Source organism: Neolamprologus brichardi, chromosome 22, assembly GCF_056152115.1.
Source record: "Neolamprologus brichardi isolate AB-2024 chromosome 22, ASM5615211v1, whole genome shotgun sequence".
NCBI classification, from domain to species: Eukaryota; Metazoa; Chordata; class Actinopteri; order Cichliformes; family Cichlidae; genus Neolamprologus; species Neolamprologus brichardi.
Genome location: NC_142124.1, coordinates 8,195,001 through 8,215,282, shown reverse-complemented (window position 1 = coordinate 8,215,282; position 20,282 = coordinate 8,195,001). Strand labels below are relative to the sequence as shown.

At 39.0% G+C, this 20,282-nt stretch overlaps 2 protein-coding genes across 4 annotated transcripts in view; both read left to right on the top strand.

The window, feature by feature from the left end:
* The first annotated feature begins 10 nt into the window (after nucleotides 1-10).
* Nucleotides 11-12,687, top strand: LOC102794630 (cilia- and flagella-associated protein 69-like). 3 transcript variants are annotated; one of them, XM_087834808.1, is made up of 23 exons: nucleotides 11-310; nucleotides 507-566; nucleotides 654-719; nucleotides 1,045-1,154; nucleotides 1,238-1,314; nucleotides 1,872-1,970; nucleotides 3,044-3,196; nucleotides 3,390-3,567; nucleotides 4,015-4,138; nucleotides 4,244-4,292; nucleotides 4,408-4,529; nucleotides 4,603-4,837; nucleotides 6,184-6,348; nucleotides 6,437-6,552; nucleotides 6,650-6,768; nucleotides 8,378-8,459; nucleotides 8,588-8,780; nucleotides 9,455-9,592; nucleotides 10,016-10,092; nucleotides 10,474-10,671; nucleotides 11,225-11,311; nucleotides 11,429-11,512; nucleotides 12,254-12,687. In XM_087834808.1, exons 1-23 carry the CDS (start codon nucleotides 221-223, stop codon nucleotides 12,416-12,418), a joined length of 2,787 nt encoding a protein of 928 aa, XP_087690934.1. In that variant the 5' UTR covers nucleotides 11-220; the 3' UTR covers nucleotides 12,419-12,687. The 3 variants fall into 3 exon arrangements, with proteins under 3 accessions (XP_087690934.1, XP_087690933.1, XP_087690935.1); XM_087834807.1 differs by having other exon boundaries at nucleotides 1,872-2,039; XM_087834809.1 differs by lacking the exons at nucleotides 654-719; nucleotides 1,045-1,154 and having other exon boundaries at nucleotides 305-383; nucleotides 1,872-2,039.
* Nucleotides 12,688-13,778: 1,091 nt separating this feature from the next.
* LOC148096679 (uncharacterized) overlaps nucleotides 13,779-20,282 on the top strand; it is a 20,014-nt gene continuing 13,510 nt past the window's right edge. The window contains exons 1-3 of the mRNA XM_087834773.1: nucleotides 13,779-14,565; nucleotides 15,518-15,606; nucleotides 19,579-20,282. The exon at nucleotides 19,579-20,282 is cut by the window's right edge and continues 503 nt beyond it. The gene's annotated coding sequence lies outside the window, so the exon portion shown is untranslated. The remainder of the gene's footprint in view (nucleotides 14,566-15,517; nucleotides 15,607-19,578) is intronic.

The following is a 20,282-nucleotide window of genomic DNA, read 5'->3' as shown; positions in this document are numbered from 1 at the left end:
CATAGCAACGGCAGTACGCCGTCAGACTGGCAACATAAACGGAGAGAAGAAGAGGAGAGGTGATTGTTAAAAATCTACGTAAGCTCAGGCTGAGCATCGTTTAATGTTAGCACATTTGTTCGAAAACAAAAACAGCAGGTATTAAAAAAAAGAGGATGTTTAATTTTTGAAAATTTTAGCCTTTAAAAACTGAAGCCAGAAAGCGGTTCTGAATTTACAAATGGATTCGGGAAAAGTTGTGCACAGAAGAAAGCCGGGGATCCCTGTAATCGGTTTGAAAGCATCCCAGAAGAGCCACCGCCATCAGGAGGTGAGCAGTTTGGAAATGTCTCCACTGGGAAAGTAAATGACATTGTTAGAGTGTGATAACGCCTGATTTACAGGTATTTAAAGGATCAACAGCTGAACACAATAGTGTTGCTGTTAAATTGTTTCTGACTTTTCTGAGCATTTCAGAAATTGCAAATTATATCCCAGCCGAAACTATAACCTAAATTCCTCTCCAGGTTAATGCTAAAAGTCTCGATCTCAGTAAGGTGATTCGTCTTCTTGAAGATCCTTTGACAGTAAGTTAAAAACCTGAATGCCAGTCCTCTTTTTTCTGCTATTGTATTACACATATAGTGCATTTAATCCCCCTATTTTTACTAAAGACTAACTTGAAGGAAAGGCACCTTTTTGTTCTGAAGAAACTACTGAAGAAAAGCCAAATTGGCTTTGTATCCTTTCATTTCTTTCTCTTATTGTAGACTGTCTTTCTAAGAAACCCCTCTCATGTGTCACACAGCGCAGCAGATTGTCAAATTTTCCTCATTATGGTCCCCTGCTGCAGTGATGGAAATAGATCTGCTCTCATACCATGTAAACACAAAACCAAACATTGGTCCCAAGGCTCTAATTTATCACAGCATCACTCTTTCTGTCAGCATTTTCTGTGTTCAGAAATAGGCTGAGTTATCACAATGACCCATCACCCATCTCCTTGTCGGGATTTAGCTCTGCATGAGTCAAAAATCTGCCAAAAACTTCTTTAACTGTCTGAAGCTTTTAAAAGAACTGACAGCCATCGCAAAAATACTCAACATCTGCGCAGAGAAGGTGACAGATCACCCCGAATATGTGTCCATTCTGTGTGAAGCTCTTACAATTTGTAGGTAAGAAACCCTTCAAGCAAACAGCTCATATTTTATCTCACAAGATGATCTGATCGTCAGAGTGCTGCTGTCTTTCGTCTCAGGCTTCCCTTTCTGAAGGAGAAGACATCTGACGAGCTGCACTACGCTCAGGACGTCACAGAGTTTCTCTCTCATATGGGTAATAAAGCGCTCGCAGATTGGCCAGTCACTGCTGCTTTAAATACATTTATATACAGGTGCAAATTGTGTTGTTTTTTTTGTTTTTTTTTTAAAGACAGAAAGTCACATTATTTGCTCATAGTGTTAAAAATAAAAAAAACAGGAACAAAATTGTGAAACATTTCATAATTCCAGCTTCTAATTTTGAAACATTTTTATTATTTTAATTGGTTTTTAATGGTCTTCTTTGCGATACATGATCACATTTTTACAAACCTAATAATCAAAAGATTTCTGCTGTGGCATGTTAACCTTACATGCTGCATGACATTCAAAACAAGCTAGCTCCCTCTAAAAATGTAAATGTTTAAAAACAACTCAGAAACATAGATTATTAAATTTTAAGAAATGTTTAATCATTTGAACTTTTTGTTAACTTAAAAAGAGTAAACTTCCATTAATTTAAATGGTTAAACTTGAAACTTGCACAGTTGCGGATTAAGTTAGTCCAGTTTTAATATTCTTCAGATGAGAATGACGACATGGAGCTCTTCTGAGTTGTGTTTCTCTTGGCAGGGTGTCTGATGAGAGTGTCTGATGCCGAAGTGAGGCAGCTCATATTTGAATGCGTGAAATCATTCTACAGCTCTGTGGCTCCCAAACAGATGCTCGATGGTACGGATGGTACCACACGAAAGCCTCGGACTTTCCCTTCTAACAACCGATTTTCTAGACTTTCACTAAGTGAGGCTCTGTCATGGCGTCTGTGGTGGCATGCTTGTGCTTTTCTTTGTCCTTTGTGTTTCTTCTCTTTTCTTTTCATTTGTTTTCTTCATGTTTTCTTTATTAGAATTGGTTAGATTTCATATAGATATGTACATGACCTTACAGCCATACCCAGTGTCCTATGAGGCTGTTCAGGATTAAGAGATAAAGTTTTTGAACACATGATAGCACAAGTTGAATAGATCATAAAATCTGTCAAATATGAGGCTGAAATAAGGATTGGTAACTTATTTTTCTGATAATTTAAAAGAGTGTTTTGGGTAGACTTTCAAGAGTCATATCACCAGTGTGAAGTAGGTGGCTGGTCACTACAAGGGCTCATTTTTACTTATATATTTTGTTGTTAGTTTAGTCCTTATTAAAGTAATTGACCATCATTTGTTCCAGAAACTCATGTTTAGTGAGACTCTAATTTTTATTTTCATCTGAATCTAATTTGTGTTTTTTTTTATGACCATGGCATGACTTTTTTAATGATGATTCCTCTTTACTTATCAGTGTAATTATCTTGTTCCTTAATGTGTTTTTCCTTAATTTCTGTTTTATGCACGCTTTTAGAATTTTTAATGATTATTTTTAACATTTCAAAAGTTTTGGGTAATGATGGTTCATCTAAGTTGCACAACTCTGCATGTAAGCATAGAAGCACCACCTGCTTCTGTTTGTGAGGGTCAGCCAATCAGGATGAGGTTGGGGTAAGAGGAAAAGGGCTAAAATGACTTGTTTTAAACAGAAGCTGATGTGAGGGATTGCGTTATTGCTGAGTACAAGATAAATAATTTTGAACTGTGAGTCATACAAAACTACTGCAGTACAGTCCAAACATGGAGCTGGAAATCACCTTAATAAGTCCACTTTAAATGGCTTATAATGATCTCTTAGCTTGTTTCTTCCCTGATGTTGAACCTGGCATTTAAACATTTATAGTTGTATTTAATAATGTTTCTGCTCTGTTTCCTCAGGCCTCCAGCCGACCTCTCCAGGCTACAGGCTGCAGCTGCTGGAGCGCAGTGAGCTGGCTCAGACGCTTCTCCTCTCCATGGCCACTCTCGAAAACCAGCCCACCATCAAACTGCAACTCCTTCACATCCTTCAGATCCTCTCCAGCTGCTCTGGTCAGTCATTTATTTCAGTGCAGAGCCAGTGAGGGAGGGAAGGGGAGGAGCAGATGACCTCCTTCATTGGAGAACGTAGCCAGCTCTCAAGAACATAAATCAGACTTTCGGACAATGATGATTTTAAGTGTCCTTAAAATAACTGGGTTATTTACTAGGTTACACACGCCTATGTTTCACTTTACAACCACAGATATGAACTGTTCTTCAATACTCCACGCACGAGGAGCAGAGACGATATGTCTCCACATGAACGACCACGATCCGACCGGCCAGGTCCTGTTCCGTTCTTCCGAAATCCTCTGGAACCTGCTGGAGAGGGGCAACAAGGAGGTGGTCACCGCTCAGCTCGGCACCCTGGAGTGTGTCCTGTACGCGTGTCCTCCTCATTTAAGATGCTTTTAAATGTGCACCATGTGCCTGATGGATGTAGGATCTTTTAAATGAGGCAGCATGAGGGAAATTTCCTTGGAGTTTACTTCACAAAAATTTCAAGATTTTAAGTACAATGTTTTTCTAATCTATTAAATGCATCGAACAATCAACACACCTTTAAAAGACTAGGGAAGAAATACAGAACTACAATGAAATAAACATAAATACATCATTCTTTTGTTATGTGTAATGATTTTACATTTCTTATACGGGTAATTGAAATGCCCGCAGCTCTGATTTTAGCCAAACCATCATTTTTAATGGAAAAGTTTAATTATTTGTAATTCGTCTGATTTCTGTTGGTTGTGTGTTCCTTATGTGGCAGGCCTTTGTGCTGTCATTTATCCTTTGATATCTGACTTTTGGCTTTATTTGTTCCTCAGCTCTCTGAAAGAAGCATTTTTTCACCTGCTGAACACCGGCTCTGGACATTCAGACCTCCAACTCAGAAACGATCTGCTCGTGATCACAACTCTCATTGCAGAAAGTCCAGGCTCACAGCTTATTGTGAGTACAGGACAGTTTAATAAATAGCAATTTGTTACTTTTTTTTCCACCCACTGGGTGTTTTTATGAATTTCTTTAATAATTTGAGGTGTTTCTAATTTTCAGGAGAGTTCATTTGCCAAACAGCTTGTGGTTTTCAGCACATTTCCAGAGCGTGAGGGCACTCTATCCTTTAAATGTTGCACACTTTTTTACAAATGACTTCATTATTCATGAATACAGTAGCATCTTTTATAAAAAATAAAACTGCTTATTTTTTTATGTTTTAGTGAAAAGTCACAACCCTTTGATCCGCAACCTGAAGCTCAGCTATAGTAACGAAGACTTGAAAATGAAGAAGTTGCTGTTGAATCTGCTGGTTGTTATGTCGAGGGACTCTGCTGCCCTGCAGGTCAGTCACACGCTCACCCAGTCATTGTTTAAGTTTGGATAACCTGTGTGATGACTCAGTTTTCTTCTCTCAGCTTTATAAAGAAGAACGTGTTGTTCTGGCTCTGCTGGCGCTCATGAAGCCGCCTGTCGCCTCCTCGTCTGAGCGTCAGTCGGGGTCACGTCACTGGTCCGCTGCGCAGAAGGAGGAGCTCCAGCTGCAGGCGCTGGCCACCCTCGCCACCATCGGGCCGCTCATGTTGGAGGAGTACATTTCCTGTGAGGGGAGTACCTGTCTGCTACTCCTGCTGGACTGGTGTGTTGGGCCAGGTTAGGAAACACAAGAAAAACAAGAACAAGCAGAATCTGTACTGTATCTGAAAGGTTAAAGGTCAAGGGAATTGCAGTGTCCTATCGGAGTGTATTTGAGCCAAACAAAGTCACTTATACACTCACTTTTTGTCATTACCATGATTTGCTACACAACAGACATTTAAACAGCTTTTATCTCTTACTTTTTAATCATACTCTTCAGCTTCTTTTGTCTCTTAAAGGTTATTTTTTTTATACAACTGATAGTTTAACTAGTTTCACAGCTTACAAAATACCTCATAATCACACCCCCAAATCTAACCAAAAATAGCTCTTAAATAATACACATTTCAACTCCTCTCGGCACTTCAGCTGACGCTTTAACTTGTGCCTTATAATCTCTGTCACTTTAACTACTTTCTTTGCCAAAGATATGAAAGCAGGACCCAAACACAGGACTTCCTGTGTAGAGCTCAGTGTGTTTGTTTACAGTAAAGCAAGACAAAGATGCAAATAATCCTCTCCATGCTTCCCGTACTGTGGCTTCTCACTGTCTTTGGTGAGTTAATCTTCTCCCGATGGTGCCAACAGCGCTACACTTCTTCCACTCATTTCCGCAACCCTCTGGAAACAACGACAGGTTGCTGTTAGTACATGCAACGATCAGAGAACCAAGACACTGTCTGTCAGAGCACTTTGTAAACATTTTAAATTAGCTATTTAAAATCAATTTTCTTAATTATAAAGATTTCTATGGACGGATGCTCATCCGTCTCTAAAGAGTTTGGTCTACACCAGGGGTGGGCAATCTCAGTCCACGAGGGCCGGTGTCCCTGCAGGTTTTAGATGTGTCCTCGAACCAACACAGCTGATTTAAACATGTCCTGAAGTTCTCCAGAGGCCTGGTAACGAACTAATCATGTGATTCAGGTGTGTTGACCCAAGGTGAGATCTAAAACCCGCAGGGACACCGGCCCTCGTGGACTGAGATTGCCCACCCCTGGTCTACACCAATCCACCGTCAGACAGACTGTGTACTAATCAAGGAAACGGAAGGCGACTGAAGCCATGTAACACGGACTCATAAGTGGGATAACTTGACAAAATATAGGACTCTCACATGCTTTTGACTTTTAATGAAGTATGTAATCCATGTAATACACACCTCATTAAATAAAGTCCAATGAAACATTTTCATTTGAATTTTTAATCAGGTTTTCTTTATCTGTATTTAGGAAATGGGTAAAACACTAATTATATTTTAGATAATATCTATGCAGAAATATACAAAATCTTAAAGGGTTCGCAAACTTTTTCACAAACTGATCAATCAGTCAGTAACTATATTCTCTCTTTTATTCCAGATTCTTACTTTGGCCAGGGTCACAGCTTCCACGCCACCGGAGGCAGAGGCGGTAAGAAGGCGCAGACGCGGCACTGTATCAGAGTGCTGAGATCGGTGACTTCTCTGGGTGAAGAGTCTGTAAACCAGGACCTCTGTGATCAGGGAATCATCAACCAGCTTCTGGGTGACTGGACTGGACACATGACACATGCTCAATATCAACATTTACTGTTGATGAATTCAGTAGAGTCAAAGCTGTCGTGTTTCCTCAGGGATTCTCATGCAGATAGACGCGGGTCCTGATGAAGATGATGTCGTCGCTCTGGAGATAAAGTCGGATATTCAGGTGATCCTTTCAACGCTGTGTGAGACCGACATGCACAGAAAGGTAAAGCTCATATTGCTAACTTAATTAAAGCGCTTAGAGCTGGGTGGTTGGATATCCGGTGAGTCTGTGTTTGTTTGCTGCCTCTTCTGTTTCATAGGAACTGTTTGGCTCAGAGGGAGTTGAGATGGCGGTTCATTTTCTGAAAAAAGGCTCCGACAAGTTTTACAGCGGCCTCGGACACAACAAGCTCGTGCTCTCCACAGTGGACTGTGTGTGGTCAGTGAACTGCAGAACACTTTAATAGATGAACTGCTGTATTCATATTTGTACAGTCATTTACATTTGCCAGATCCAGGCTAGAGTAATATGAGAAACCAGAAGTGTAACTCTGTTAGCCAGATGTATGATGATGTCTTTGTTAGGCATAATTTAATTGTTTAATATAGTTTCTGTATTGGAGCAGATGAAAAACTCACTTTGATTTAATGGCATAACTGCCTTAGCGGACAAATGGGACTTGCTCAGTTTACATAATATGAATGCAGCTCAGCTCAGAGGCATTTAACCTCTTAAATCTGGGGCCTTTTGCTGATATTTATTTTATTTTCATCAATATCTTTCGTTTTTCTGAAGGTTTATGCAGTAAACTAGTCATAATGAACATTAATCAGTACGACTCACAGTGAGCTTGGGAGTGGCTGCAATCAGGGCACTGTAAGAAGGTGACAGACGTACTATGGTTGTTCGCCTTCCTTGGCTCCTCGCTCTAACCAGTGTTGCTCCCTGCCCAGGATGTGCACTTCCTCATAATTGAAAGATTGGCCACTGGCCTGCAGGTTCAAAAGACTGCAGAGTCCCACCCCAAGGACGCAGGTCTTCTGTGTGTTTAGCGAGAGGTTGTTTGGTTTCCCTGATGCATGATAAACAGCAATCCTCCTGGCACTTAATGACGTACACTATATTATTCTGTTTACTCCGAGAGACCTGGGCTCCTTGGAGTGGACCATTTTTTGGCGTAGTATGCTTTGGAAAGTGACAGAGATGCTGTGTTTTTCAAAAAGCCTGTCTCAGCTGTTCACATAAGGCAGGGTTATCCAACTCCTTAAGGGCCGGTGTCCTGCAGGTTTTAGATCTCACTCTGGGTTAACACACCTGAATCAAATGATTATTTCATTACCAGGCCTCTGGAGAACTTCAACTTCAAGTTGAGAAGGTAAATTTATCATTTAAATCAGCTGTGTTGGATCAAACACATCTAAAACCTGCAGGACACCGGCCCTCGAGGCCTGGAGTTGGACACCCCTGACATGAGGGATCACCAACAGTTTTTATGCAGGCAGTGATTAACCTTCTGGATCCTGGAGGATCCTGGAGGGGGGGACTGTGCTCTGAGGAGATGGTGCTGTAGCGTTCTAATAATACCCAATTTGTGCTCCAGAGACTGGTGAGAGTTATGCCTTAAATACTGGGCTGTAAGCATTAGTTTATGGTACACATGAACTTTTAAAAGTCTCCCTATTACTCACAGTAATTTGTCCTTTGCCTGTCACATTTAATCATAGTTTTATCCATAGGCTATAGTGTAGTAACAGATATGACCATCAGCAGAGGGTCAGTGAACTTTAACCTAATCTGGAGAAATCTTTGATGTCTACCACATTAGAAATAAAAGTACAGAATCTCGAGATCTGTTATAATGACCTCGAGTTCAGGTCATCATAACACTTGTCATACGGGTCTAAACTTGATTTTTCAGTTCTGTTATGGACCTGCGAGCAGCTCAACAAGCACATTTTTGTTGCAATTACAAGCCAACTATCAGGGGTCTATTTTTTGTCTCCTACAGCTGAGAAAGTTTCTGTCTGTGCGCCTTTTCTCCCATCAGGTCGTGTATCGTAGGCTGCTACACCACAGAAGATTACTTTCTGGTTAAAGACGGGGTGTTTCTTCTCCTCCACTTACTCAGTGTGAGTAAAAGTTTCCTTTTTTCTACCTGTATTTTGCGATTAAAAATAGGATTTCAGCTGCTCTGTGTTAAAGCTAGTTCATGTAAGGCAGCGTTCACAGGTAATATAAACGTCCTTTTCTCCTGCAGACAAGCCCCAGGTGTGTGCACGGTGTCGTCCTCGCCATCCTGCTAGAGTTATGTGACAACCCGAACACGGTGCCGTACATTCTGACGTGGAGGGACGGCAACGGACAGACGGCTCCGAGACTCCTGCTGCAGCTGTGGAGAGAGGAAGAGGAGGAGCTAGGAGTTCCTCGAAATCAACATGGAAGCATCGCAGGTCGGTCTAGTTGAGCACGAGGAGTAAATGATGAGGCTTTGAGGAGAAGAAGAATAGTTTGTGGCTGACACATTTATTCAGTGAGACTTAAAAAGCCAGCCATTTACTGTCATCCAGACATTCAGCTCATTACACTGAGAACAGATTTAATCTTTTTCTTTCAATTAGATATCAAATCGAAATAAAGAACTTTATGTTTTTTAGATTTCTGCTGCACTAACAGGTCAATGTTTCTACTAAACTGCTGATGCAATTAAAAAAAAAAAAAAGTATCCTGTTAGTCTGTAATGTTGTTTTGGGGTCTTTTACAGGCGCCTCTGCTTTGTCCTCCACTGTCTGTGTTGGACTTTGACATACACAGCATTATTTCTTTTCCCAACCTGGATTTTATAAACATCTGATTTTTATCTGACATTTTTATGTAACGATAATGTTCTGCACCACTGAGCCAACCAGATGCAGGGAATGGTTAAATATAACTGGAAACATAATGTAAATGAAAATACATTTTTTGCGTGGGTTTTTGCATAGCTGATGGATTTTTTTTCATCTCTCCGTCTCAGACAGAAAGTTTTAAAAGTTTTACATTTTGCCAGCAGGTAAAAATCAGATTTTAGGCCCTTTTGGCTCTGTAATCTCACATATTTCTCTTTGTTATTTCTTATATCTTGAAGATCCTCAGAGGCCCATCCTCAGTCTTTTCCAGCTGGATGAAGCTCAGCTTTCATTTCCTGCTAACGTGCCGAGTGCTGCAGTATTGGAGATGTCAGAGAACCTGCGATTGAAGATTTACTCCGTCTTCTGCAAAATTGGTAACCAAACAAATTATTCAGTTTCATACTAAATGTAAAGTATTTATTAAGAAGATTTTGTAATTAGATTATTTGATTAGCCCAATTTCTTTGTAGCTCCTCCTATAGACCAGTTTACATATTTATTTATTTAGTATTTATTTTTATTAATAAATACCATTAAAACAAAATCCAGAAGGTTGTAAAACAAAATGCTATTTTTACATGTTGCTTCTTGTAGCCTTTCAAATCATATTCAGTCTCAATTTGGCTTTTTTTAAATGAAATGTATCACTTATTGATTGAAGATATTTTGAAGTTTTGAAATAGCAGAGTAATAAAATGATATCATGACGTTCTGTTCAAAACATTCAGTTGTTGGGCACAGCTAATATTGTTATATTAAAAAGCAATCAGTAGTATTTGTGACTTTTTCTTTTTCAGGGTTTCAGGATCTTCCTGGATTGTTGGGAAAAGATTATGTGACTCTGACCATCATCAGGAGATATCTAGACTTTAAGGTAAAAGTGAAGAGAAAATACTGTTGATGCTTCATATAATAGTTGCTCAGACTTACAATCTGTTCAAAAGTTTGTTCAAACCTGAAATTAAAATGAAGCTTTAGCTGTGAGTAGAGTAGAGATATTCAAAGTGAAAGTACAAAATTCCTCGTTCAACAAAATACAGAGAGCGAGAACTCTGAGGGACTTATTTTGTCTTACTGTGGCTGAACCAGCAGCTTAAGTTTTGGATACTCAGGCAGTGAAAGTCTGTCAGGAAAACCATCTATAAATAACCGTTAGTCACATGGAGTAAAGAAGTCTGAAGCTCTCTTAAAGGTTTCAGATGCAGAGGACATAAACCGAGATAAACATCAACATCTGTCTCTTGTGGTGCTGCAGGTCGGTGAGGTGTGGGATGAGATCAGTCGGGAACTGAGCCTGGAAGGCGTGAGGCCGATCAGCCCCGACCAGGAGGCTCTGAGCACCATCTGCAAGATCGCAGAGGACACGGCGAGGAGGATCGTGGAGGAACAAAACAGCATCCTGGAGCACCATCAGAAGGAGGACATCAGCGAGGAGAAACTCACATACACAGAGGTACGGAGTAAAAGAGTGGAAATAGCTTACATGAAAGTCAACTTAAAATGTTTTTCTTTAATAAAAAAAAGACAAATTATATTACACAGATTGTTTTTTTTTCTTCCTGAGCTACTATACAAATAATCAGATTTATTTTCACATGCATAATCAAACAAATTCAATCTTTTTTTTTCTTTTTTTTTTGTATGTCTAGTAAAACATTTTCATTGTATGTTTGACTAGAAGCAGAGATCCTCTGGGACAATTTGTTTTAGTTGGAGGAGATGCCGAAACTGCCTTTACATATCAGGACCTCTCCAACACTGGATACGTTTAAAACTCGTTTAAAGACCCATTTTTACTCTTTGGCTTTTAATAATGTATGAGTCTGTCATTATTTTATTCTTATTTTTTTCTTATCTTTTATTCTACTTTCCTTTTAAATTTTATCTAATTATTTTATTGTACAGTACTCTGGTCAACAGTTGTTGTTTTTAAAAGTGCTATATAAATAAAATTGATTTGATTTGATAGTAAAATGAATTCTGACTTTTTTTTGTCTTTATCACAGATGAAGTCTCGCTGGAAGCAAAAGGAGTTCATGGCGAAGTCATGGGAGGATTATGTTTCTAGGACTTCAAACTATGAAGCCCTGAAGGTTTAAAGATTTTTAACTATAAATTCTATCATAGTAATAATAATAATAATAATGATAATATCTAGATTCTCAGTATAAGTAGTAAGTGTATATTTTTGTTATGTGCTTTGTATACAGGAAGTAAAAGCACAGAGGGAGAAGAACGCCGAATCATCCAGACCTAAACCAAAGCACGAGGATGCTGCTATCCGCCCTGCTGAGGTCTTTACACTTAACATTTCATGACGTTTACAGGTCACCCGCTTAATTGATTTAAAATAATTAAATCTCATATCTTATTTTCACAAAATGGAGCAAAGAAAAAAGTCTGTTTCAGGTATAGCTCATTTTCTGGTTCTGAGAATGAGCATTTTAATGCATGTAATGAATTTCAGCTTAATTTGGAGTTTGTGGCTTAGAAAGCATCTCTGAAATTAGTTTTAATAGTAGATAAATCCTGAAATTCAGGGGTCCAATAACATAAATGAAGAAGATGAATGAAAATATATAAGATGAGATTAGACGTACTTTATTATTGCCAAACTTGGGAATCTCCTTTATTACATTAGTTAAACTAAAGTTAAATGGAGCAAACTAATAAATAGCCTTTCTAATAACTTCAGTAGATCTTAACTCTGCACTAATAATGCACAAAGCACAAAATGATCATGAAGTCAGTGGAAAAGGTACGCTTAAATACGCAGGGGGTAAGAACAAATGGTGGTGAGGAATTGGTGTAGTTATTATGCAAACTTATTTTAAGGTGATAACCAAATATAAATCTGAAGTTTTGGTGAAATGTGATGCCCTTTAGAATATGCTCTGTAAAGAGTTGTTAGATACAAAAGAGTTTCTTTATCTTTAATTCAGTTATTTTCCTGTTGTTTGTGAACAATGATCAAAATTTAAAAAATTGAGGAGCAACTCGCTGTAGTCTTGACGTTCTGTTTCGGTGTGTTTCAGCATTTCATCGGACACGTCGTTGGAGTGGAGAGCACGGACGCTCAGGGTCCGGCAGGAGTGAAGGTGACGCTGGTCAGAACGCCGGTCAGAGCCCCAAGCGAGGACAAAGGAGAACCAACAACACCAAACCCAAACTACTTCAGCACGGCGTCTTCTGCAGACTGACGTTACCGAAGTCACTCTTAATACAAGGCATTCACATTCTTCATGTAACAGCATTTATTGTGCTGTACGCTCATAAAATTAAACTGTATTAATGTAAAGACTGCATTAAGGTGTTTTACAGGAATTGTCAAGATACATGAGTAGAGCAGAGGGGTCAGAAAGTTCATTACAACTTAAAGTGAACTTTAATGGTAAATGGCCTGTATTTGTATAGCGCTTGACTAGTCCCTAAGGACCCCAAAGCGCTTTACATATCCAGTCATCCACCCATTCACACGCTGGTGATTGCAAGCTACATTGTAGCCACAGCCACCCTGGGGCGCACTGACAGAGGCGAGGCTGCCGGACACTGGCGGCACCGGGCCCTCTGACCACCACCAGTAGGCAACGGGTGAAGTGTCTTGGCCAAGGACACAACGACCGAGACTGTCCAAGCCGGGGCTCGAACCGGCAACCTTCCAATTACAAGGCGAACTCCCAACTCTTGAGCCACGATCGCGAGTTAAATGATAGTTTAAAGCAGTCCAAAATAACTGAGTCCAATCGGCAAGTAGATACATACGTTTTGTTTTAAACGGGGGGAAAAAAGGGCAGTGAAGGAGTGACTCAGTGCAAACAACCCACACTAAAAAAAAATATATTATTATACCCAAAAATGCAGACTTTAAGTAAGTTAATTATGCAAGTTTTTTTTGGTAATTTTGTTACCAAAGTGAAATGTTAAACATTAAACTTAATGGTTAAATGAAATTTACTTAATTGGTGTGCATTCAGTTTATACCAAGCATGTTTACATTATTCATTAATAATTTGAATAATTTGCATTTTACTCACAGTTATTGCTTCATATTTATGAGGACAAGTACCATTGTTTTGAGTGCAAGGTGTAATTCTAGACAGAGTGACGATTGGGGATTAGACTCACATTAAACATGAACCCAACAGCATTAACACAGAGACGAGAACAGATTGGGACAATCGAAACTCAAAATAGGAACCGAAGCAAAATACAGACCAAGATCTAAAAACTAAGGCTAGAACAAGAAAACCAACTTATCAGGAAGAGAAAACAAGAAAGATAAAAGAAAAATAATTAAAGAAAGCCGCTTATAGTGTTTATATTTCTGGTTCCTGTGGCTCTAGAGGGATGCAGCAGATGCAGACGTGAGGTCACTCCATGTGTACAATCAACACCTTGTAGTCTAGCCCACCACCCCAGCCCTTTATACAGGCACACACACACAGTCTCTGTCCTTTCAGACAACGTTACACTGGCTTACTTTAATTTCCTGAAGACTTATCTGAGCCATAACCAGACTATTATATTTTTATTTATTTACATATTTTTCAAGTCCTCTCAGCGTGGCTGTCAGAAGCAGTAACTTGGCTTTCCTTTGGAGCTAACATGACTTATTTCAGTGCACAGAGCATTCATGTACAATCTGTTTTAAATTCAAATTGTTTTGTTTTCAAATAATTATGGTTTTTGCATCAAAACCAATAAAGTAAATAGATTTAACAATGATCTTTAAATCGTTAAAAATAAAATTCTAATGTTTTCATCCTGCATTTATGTAACCACTCCTGCACCACGAACAAAGAGAGCCTGAACAATCAATGTGCCCTCATAGACTCGGCTGCATTATGTAACATCACTGTACCTTCAAACATAATAAGCCCACAGTGTAATTACATTAACGCTCTCATTAAATGCTGCAGCTTGCAGTTTTTTTGGCTGTAAAAATTAAACTTTTTACTGCTGGGTTGTTAAAAAGTATTTTCTCTTTTATGGGTTACATAAGTGACTGCAGTGCATTAACACACATGTTCCTTCAAGCGTGCAACATGCTGCACAGAGCGACCTCTTCTTCTCCTCCTCCTCTCTCCGCTCTCACCCGTCTCACTGGCTGGATGGCCAAATCACCCCTGACAGGCCGGAGCTTTTCATGCGGCGCTGCGGGTGTTTGTGTGGCACACTGTACAAAAGAGCAGGGACACACAGGACCCTCTTCAGCACGTCAGGCTGCCCGCTGTTTGGACTGCCGAGGGGCTTCACGGGGCCGGAGGTCCGTCTGCCGTCGATGAAGGCACGTCTGGATCCCAACTGGATGCTCATCAACTCCACGAGGACCTCCTAACTTCAAACTGTGAGACTGATATGTTTTACCTGAAGGCTGATGACGCTGTGGAGACACCAACAATAAATGGTTTATAACACATTATAATGAAGCTCTTAATGTGATAAAGTAAAAGTTTATATAATTACAGCTTTTAAAGTCATCAGTTAGCTTCTGCTTAAGGCAAATACGTCCAAAAACATTTTAAAATGTGTTATAAACTGTTTATTAAAGGGTCACACAGTGTAAGCCTTAGAAATACTAAACAAGAAGACTTAAAATAAGGTATTGATATTAATAAAAACAATTATATCCTCAAACATTTCCTTACTTTAGTGGCTTTGAAACTGAGATTTATGTGACAAAACATATGTAAGGCTGTGATATCAGTTTGAATTACCTCAATAAGACTAAACTAGTTGGGTTAAAGACAGTTTTATGTTGTCTGCGACGTATTAGGCTTGTTACAATGAGTAGCTCAAAATAAAATTAAAAAGTGTTCATTTCTCCACAGAGATTTACTTCTCTTGATTATGGTTTAAATATGTATCTATTAAAAACATCCTCAAATAAACCAGGCAGTTCAAAGTGAGGCAGAAATCTGTTTTTAAAGTCGATTTCCATCAAGAAGATTAAGTTCTCCTTGAGATAAATCAGAGGGTGTCACAGCAGGATAAATGAGATGTGGAAGAACAAATGTGTCTTTTTCCTTTATTTTTTCTGTAAAATGCATCTAATTATATCTTTTTGGGCTTTTCCCGTCAAACAGTGAAGGCATCCAAAGCAACCATAATATATTCAGCCAGTTTGCCAGACACTGAGTGAGCCTAGTCCTAAATTAAAAGAAAAGATCTCCTCTGAAAATTGTTTTAAATCTAAGTCCATGTCTGGGAAACTGAGCCATACTGTCTGCATGAATCTCATCTAACAATGCTCACTTAATGAAAACAGTAAGAGGGATGGGAGTTTTCCTCTCCTGCAGGAAGCTCCTCTCCCGTCTGAGAAACGGAGGCAGCAGGAATGATGATCAGACTGAGAAGACTGACACCGGGATACTTCCGCCTCCTCCAGGTTTGTGACTCTTAATTAGTGTGAATGCTTGTAAAAGCATTCACAGTATTGTTGTTGTAATCTTTCTTATTAGTGTGAATGCTTGTAAAAGCATTCACAGTATTGTTCTTCTGTTTCTTTATTATTATTTCATGTTCCGTACGTTTTTTGGCATCTAACTCCTTCAAAACCGTTCAACTTAGAAAAACCATTCAAACACCATTAGATTCCTCTTCTTTTGGACAAGTGTGCTTGTATTTTTCTTATTTTAAACATTTATATTTTTAATTTTATTCAACTTTTTTCAACAAAAATTTCCCATGTATTTCAATGGGGAGACCCTTCAAATCCTCATTCAACTTACTCATTTTTAAACTCTTACTACTTCCACACACATTGACATAGCGCCACCATTCAAACTTTAAAATGAAGACAAGACATTCAACTATTCAACTTGTATTTATCTTTTCAATATCTATTATACTTTTTCTTCAGTTCCAGTTTAAGTTTCATGATGTTTTTTCACCCGTTTCAGAGTTTATAATGGGTGTGTATGGGACGGAATGTTGGCGCTAGAGTGAGACAGCTCAACTGCTAGAGTGAGAGGAGCGAAAAAATTAATCTTAAAATCTTTTTTAAAACTGCTGCTGTGTCCGCAGCGTTTGCTCTACAGGTCTGATTTTACCCTCAAAACGTAGCCACCGCTGTCCTCTTTCATCCAATGTGTTTACTATTGTACTAGGTGTTATGGTTCTTTCATAAATGGCACCAATGCACAGCCTCCTCCCTCCAACTCTTCCATAGACTCTAATGTTAAAATGGCTCAGAAGGTTCGTTTGAAAATCAGAAGAGCATGGTGTCTTTACACTGTCACCACGTCTATATAATAAACTCCACAGGCATGAAAATTGAGAATTTGGTAGACTAGACATTGCTGGTGCTCACGGTGAAAGAATTTTGTCAATACGACCTGTACTTTTCATTTGGGAAGGATTTGTTTCGGGCTGACTTTTCTGTTCATTTTAAGCATCAAAAGTGAGGCGCATGTCTGTCTGTGTGTGTAGGGAGCCATTGGGTGCAGTCACTATAGCAACCAGGCTCACACCTGCCTGCCTAACGAGCTCTCTCTCACTCTGCCAAGATTCATCTTAGTAAATACTTCTCTTTCAACTGCTGCTGTGTCCACAGTGTTTGCTCATCAGCCATCATTTTACCCTCAAAACGTCGCCATCATTCTTCTCTGTCCAACACCGTGTCTTTCAAAGCTCAGATGTAAACCTTGTAAACCTTGTGGATCCAAGTGGAGGGATCACATTTTAGTCATTCAGTGATTCAAAGAATATGAACTTTTAATATTCATTCAGATGTTTTCTGACTCTAAATTTCCTTTTCTCATTTCTTAGGTCTTTGTAATTTACATTTAAAACATTTTCAGCTGTTTTCCAACTTCTTCTGTGTGGATTTCAGCTTTTAGTAGCTTAGCACTTTTGTTTTCAGGCGAAAATTTCTGTATTTTTCATCTCATTCAACATTTTTAACTTAAAATTCAGCAATTAATTCATTTCAGTGCATACATTCAGATTCAAGCATTCACACTGCAGTTTCTTCAGAAAATGCACTTTCTAGTTATCTATTATTCCATATTCCGTACGTTTTTTGGCATCTATCTCCTTCAAAACCGTTCAACTTAGAAAAACCATTCCAACACCATTAGATTCCTCTTCTTTTGGACATGACTGCTTCTATTTTTCTCATTTTTAACATTTATATTTTTAATTTTATTCAACTTTTTTCAACAAAAATTTCCCATGTATTTCAATGGGGAGACCATTTAAATTCTCATTCAACTTACTCATTTTTAAACTCTTACTACTTCCACATACGTTGACATAGAGTCACCATTCAAACTTTAAAACGAAGCCAAGACATTCAACTATTCAACTTGTATTTATCTTTTCAATATCTATTATACTTTTTCTTCAGTTCCAGTTTAAGTTTCATGATGTTTTTTCAGCCATTTCAGAGTTTATAATGGGTGTGTATGGGACGGAATGTTGGCGCTAGAGTGAGACAGCTCAACTGCTAGAGTGAGAGGAGCAAAAAAATTAATCTTAAAATCTTTTTTAAAACTGCTGCTGTGTCCGCAGCGTTTGCTCTACAGGTCTGGTTTTACCCTCAAAACGTAGCCACCGCTGTCCTCTTTCATCCAATGTGTTTATTATAGTAATAGGTGTTATGGTTCTTTCATAAATGTCACCGATGCACAGCCTCCTCCCTCCAACTCTTCCATAGACTCTAATGTTAAAATGGCTCTGGAGGTTCGTTTGAAAATCAGAAGAGCATGGGTTCTTTCCACTGTCACCACGCCAATATAATAAACTCCACAGGCATGAAAACTGAGAATTATGTAGACCAGACATTGCTGCCACTAACGGTGAAAGAATTTTGTCAATACGACGTGTACTTTTCATTTGGGAACGATTTGTTTCGGCCTGACTTTTCTGTTCATTTTAAGCAGCAAAAGTGAGGCGCATGTCTGTGTGCGTGTCACACCTGCCTGCCTAACGAGCTCTGCCTGCCACTCTGCCAAGATTCATCTTAAACACTTCTCTTTCAACTGCTGCTGTGTCCACAGTGTTTGCTCTACAGCCATCATTTTACCCTCAAAACGTCGCCATCGTTGTTCTCTTTCCAACACTGGGTCTTTCAAAGCTCAAACATTTAAAAACTTTAAACTGTGTGGATCCAATTGGAGGGATCACATTTTAGTCATTCAGTGATTCAAAGAGTATGAACTTTTAATATTCATTCAGATGTTTTCTGACTCTAAATTTCCTTTTCTCATTACTTAGGTTTTTCTAATTTACATTTAAAACATTTTCAGCTATTTTCCAACTTCTTCTGTGTAAACGTCAGCTATCATAAGTTCTGCACTTTTGTTTTCAGGTTAAATTCAGTTTGTTTTTTTTGTTTTTTTATTTCATTCAAACTTTTTAATTTAAAATTCAGCAATTAATTCATTTCAGTGCATACATTCAGATTCAAGCATTCACACTGCAGTTTCTTCAGAAAATGCACTTTCTAGTTCCTGATTACATCCATGTTTCATCATTAAGGGGTTCTTCATCAGTAAACGTGTGTGCACAGAAAAGTCTTCTAGCTGTCGTTATCATAAAGCAAATCTGAGTCTGAATGAATATTTTATGGTTTCTATACATTTTTAATAGCGATACTTTACACTATGAAAAACAGCAGCAGTGGGCAGGATGTTCAGAAAGCTCCATCTCAGGAGGGTTTATGTTATATAAGCTGTTCAGACTCCAGCAACAGAAAAATAACTGATGCTGTCGTCCTGCTCAGTTCTCAAAAGTACCAAAAATGGTGGTGAGGTAGGTGAGTAGATTTAATGTTTACCTACATAAAAAAATGAGTGACTTCTTCTTTAGCCTTTACTTTATATCAATTTGATCTGTAATCGCTCACAGATCAAAGACACATCAGTGGTTTTAGAACTTTTTCCCTCCATTGGCCCATCGGGCGATTAAATCACACTTTTTGTGTCTAATTTAATTCCTTCATATACTGTTAATTTAAGCTATATTAAAGTAGTTGAAAAAAAACTGCAGTGAAGCAGGTTGTGTCTGGTGGTAAGGAGGTAGGTCTGTCACGCCTAAAGGGGTGGAGTTATGCGGACTCCTGGGCGTGTCCAACAGATGCACAGCTGACAGGTTATGATGTTTGCTACTGTAGTGAGGTTGAAAAGGGTTTAAAACTTGTCACTTTAACAATGATTAGATTTTATTAATCCACTCTGAGAATAAAAAAATGGAAAACTAACTGAAGACAAGCAGAAGAGACAGTGAGGCAAAGGACTGAGGGGTGAGACGGCGCTGTGTATACAGCAGTGAAAAACAAGAAGTAGGTGCAGACAATCAGCACAATCACAGGGGAGGTGAGTGTGGGTTTGTCCCTTAACCTGCTTGTGTGTTTCAGAGATGGCGTTTGTTCCCATGGTTACTCTGGCTACACACCTGGAAGCTGTTTCGTATCATCCACAATCATCCAACTGTCTGCAATCCAGTGATTACCTGCCTGCTCTTTAAGGCTGAAGAGTCCCCTCGGTTGATGCCAGGTCGATGTGTAGTTCGGCTCTGCTGTGGACGTTTCCTCGTCTCTGCCAGCCCGTGTGGTGAAACGAGAAAAGAAAAGCTGCGGAGGAAATACCTCTCAAGATGACTCTATCTTCAATAAGCCTGTTAAACCTTTATTCTGGTGTCCTGCATTTGAGTCCAGATCCTTCATAAAGTGATTGTCTTGCAATTCTACAAAAAATGCAAACTAGAAACGGGAATGGACCCAACACTTGTACTTTCAAAGAAAATAATACACCAGCAGACTTCTATGTCTTAAACTGTGGTTTACCGGCTCCACATTTCCTTCATCCAACCTTGTGTGCACTTGATTCATACTTGTATAACATATAGTTACGTTGGACGACCCATCTGCTTTCATACGTAAATTACAGCGTGACACATAAAAGAATTTAAAATAAGCCACCATGATCTCGAACTTCTGTTGTACTGTGATGTTACATGATACTGGAGGAGGAGGGAGGTGGCAGTGGAGGACTGCCACCTCCCTGTTTCTGGATTTCTGTTTTTATTTCATATTTTATCATTTTTCCAGTCTGGAAAGAG

Bases quoted from the DNA above. Each gene is read 5' to 3' on its own strand.
- LOC102794630 (XM_087834807.1), top strand. From the start codon at position 221: ATGGATTCGGGAAAAGTTGTGCACAGAAGAAAGCCGGGGATCCCTGTA. The intron at 3,568-4,014 runs GTACGCGTGTCC...TTTGTTCCTCAG, and splicing joins GGCACCCTGGAGTGTGTCCT to CTCTCTGAAAGAAGCATTTT. The intron at 4,530-4,602 runs GTCAGTCACACG...TTCTTCTCTCAG, and splicing joins GGGACTCTGCTGCCCTGCAG to CTTTATAAAGAAGAACGTGT.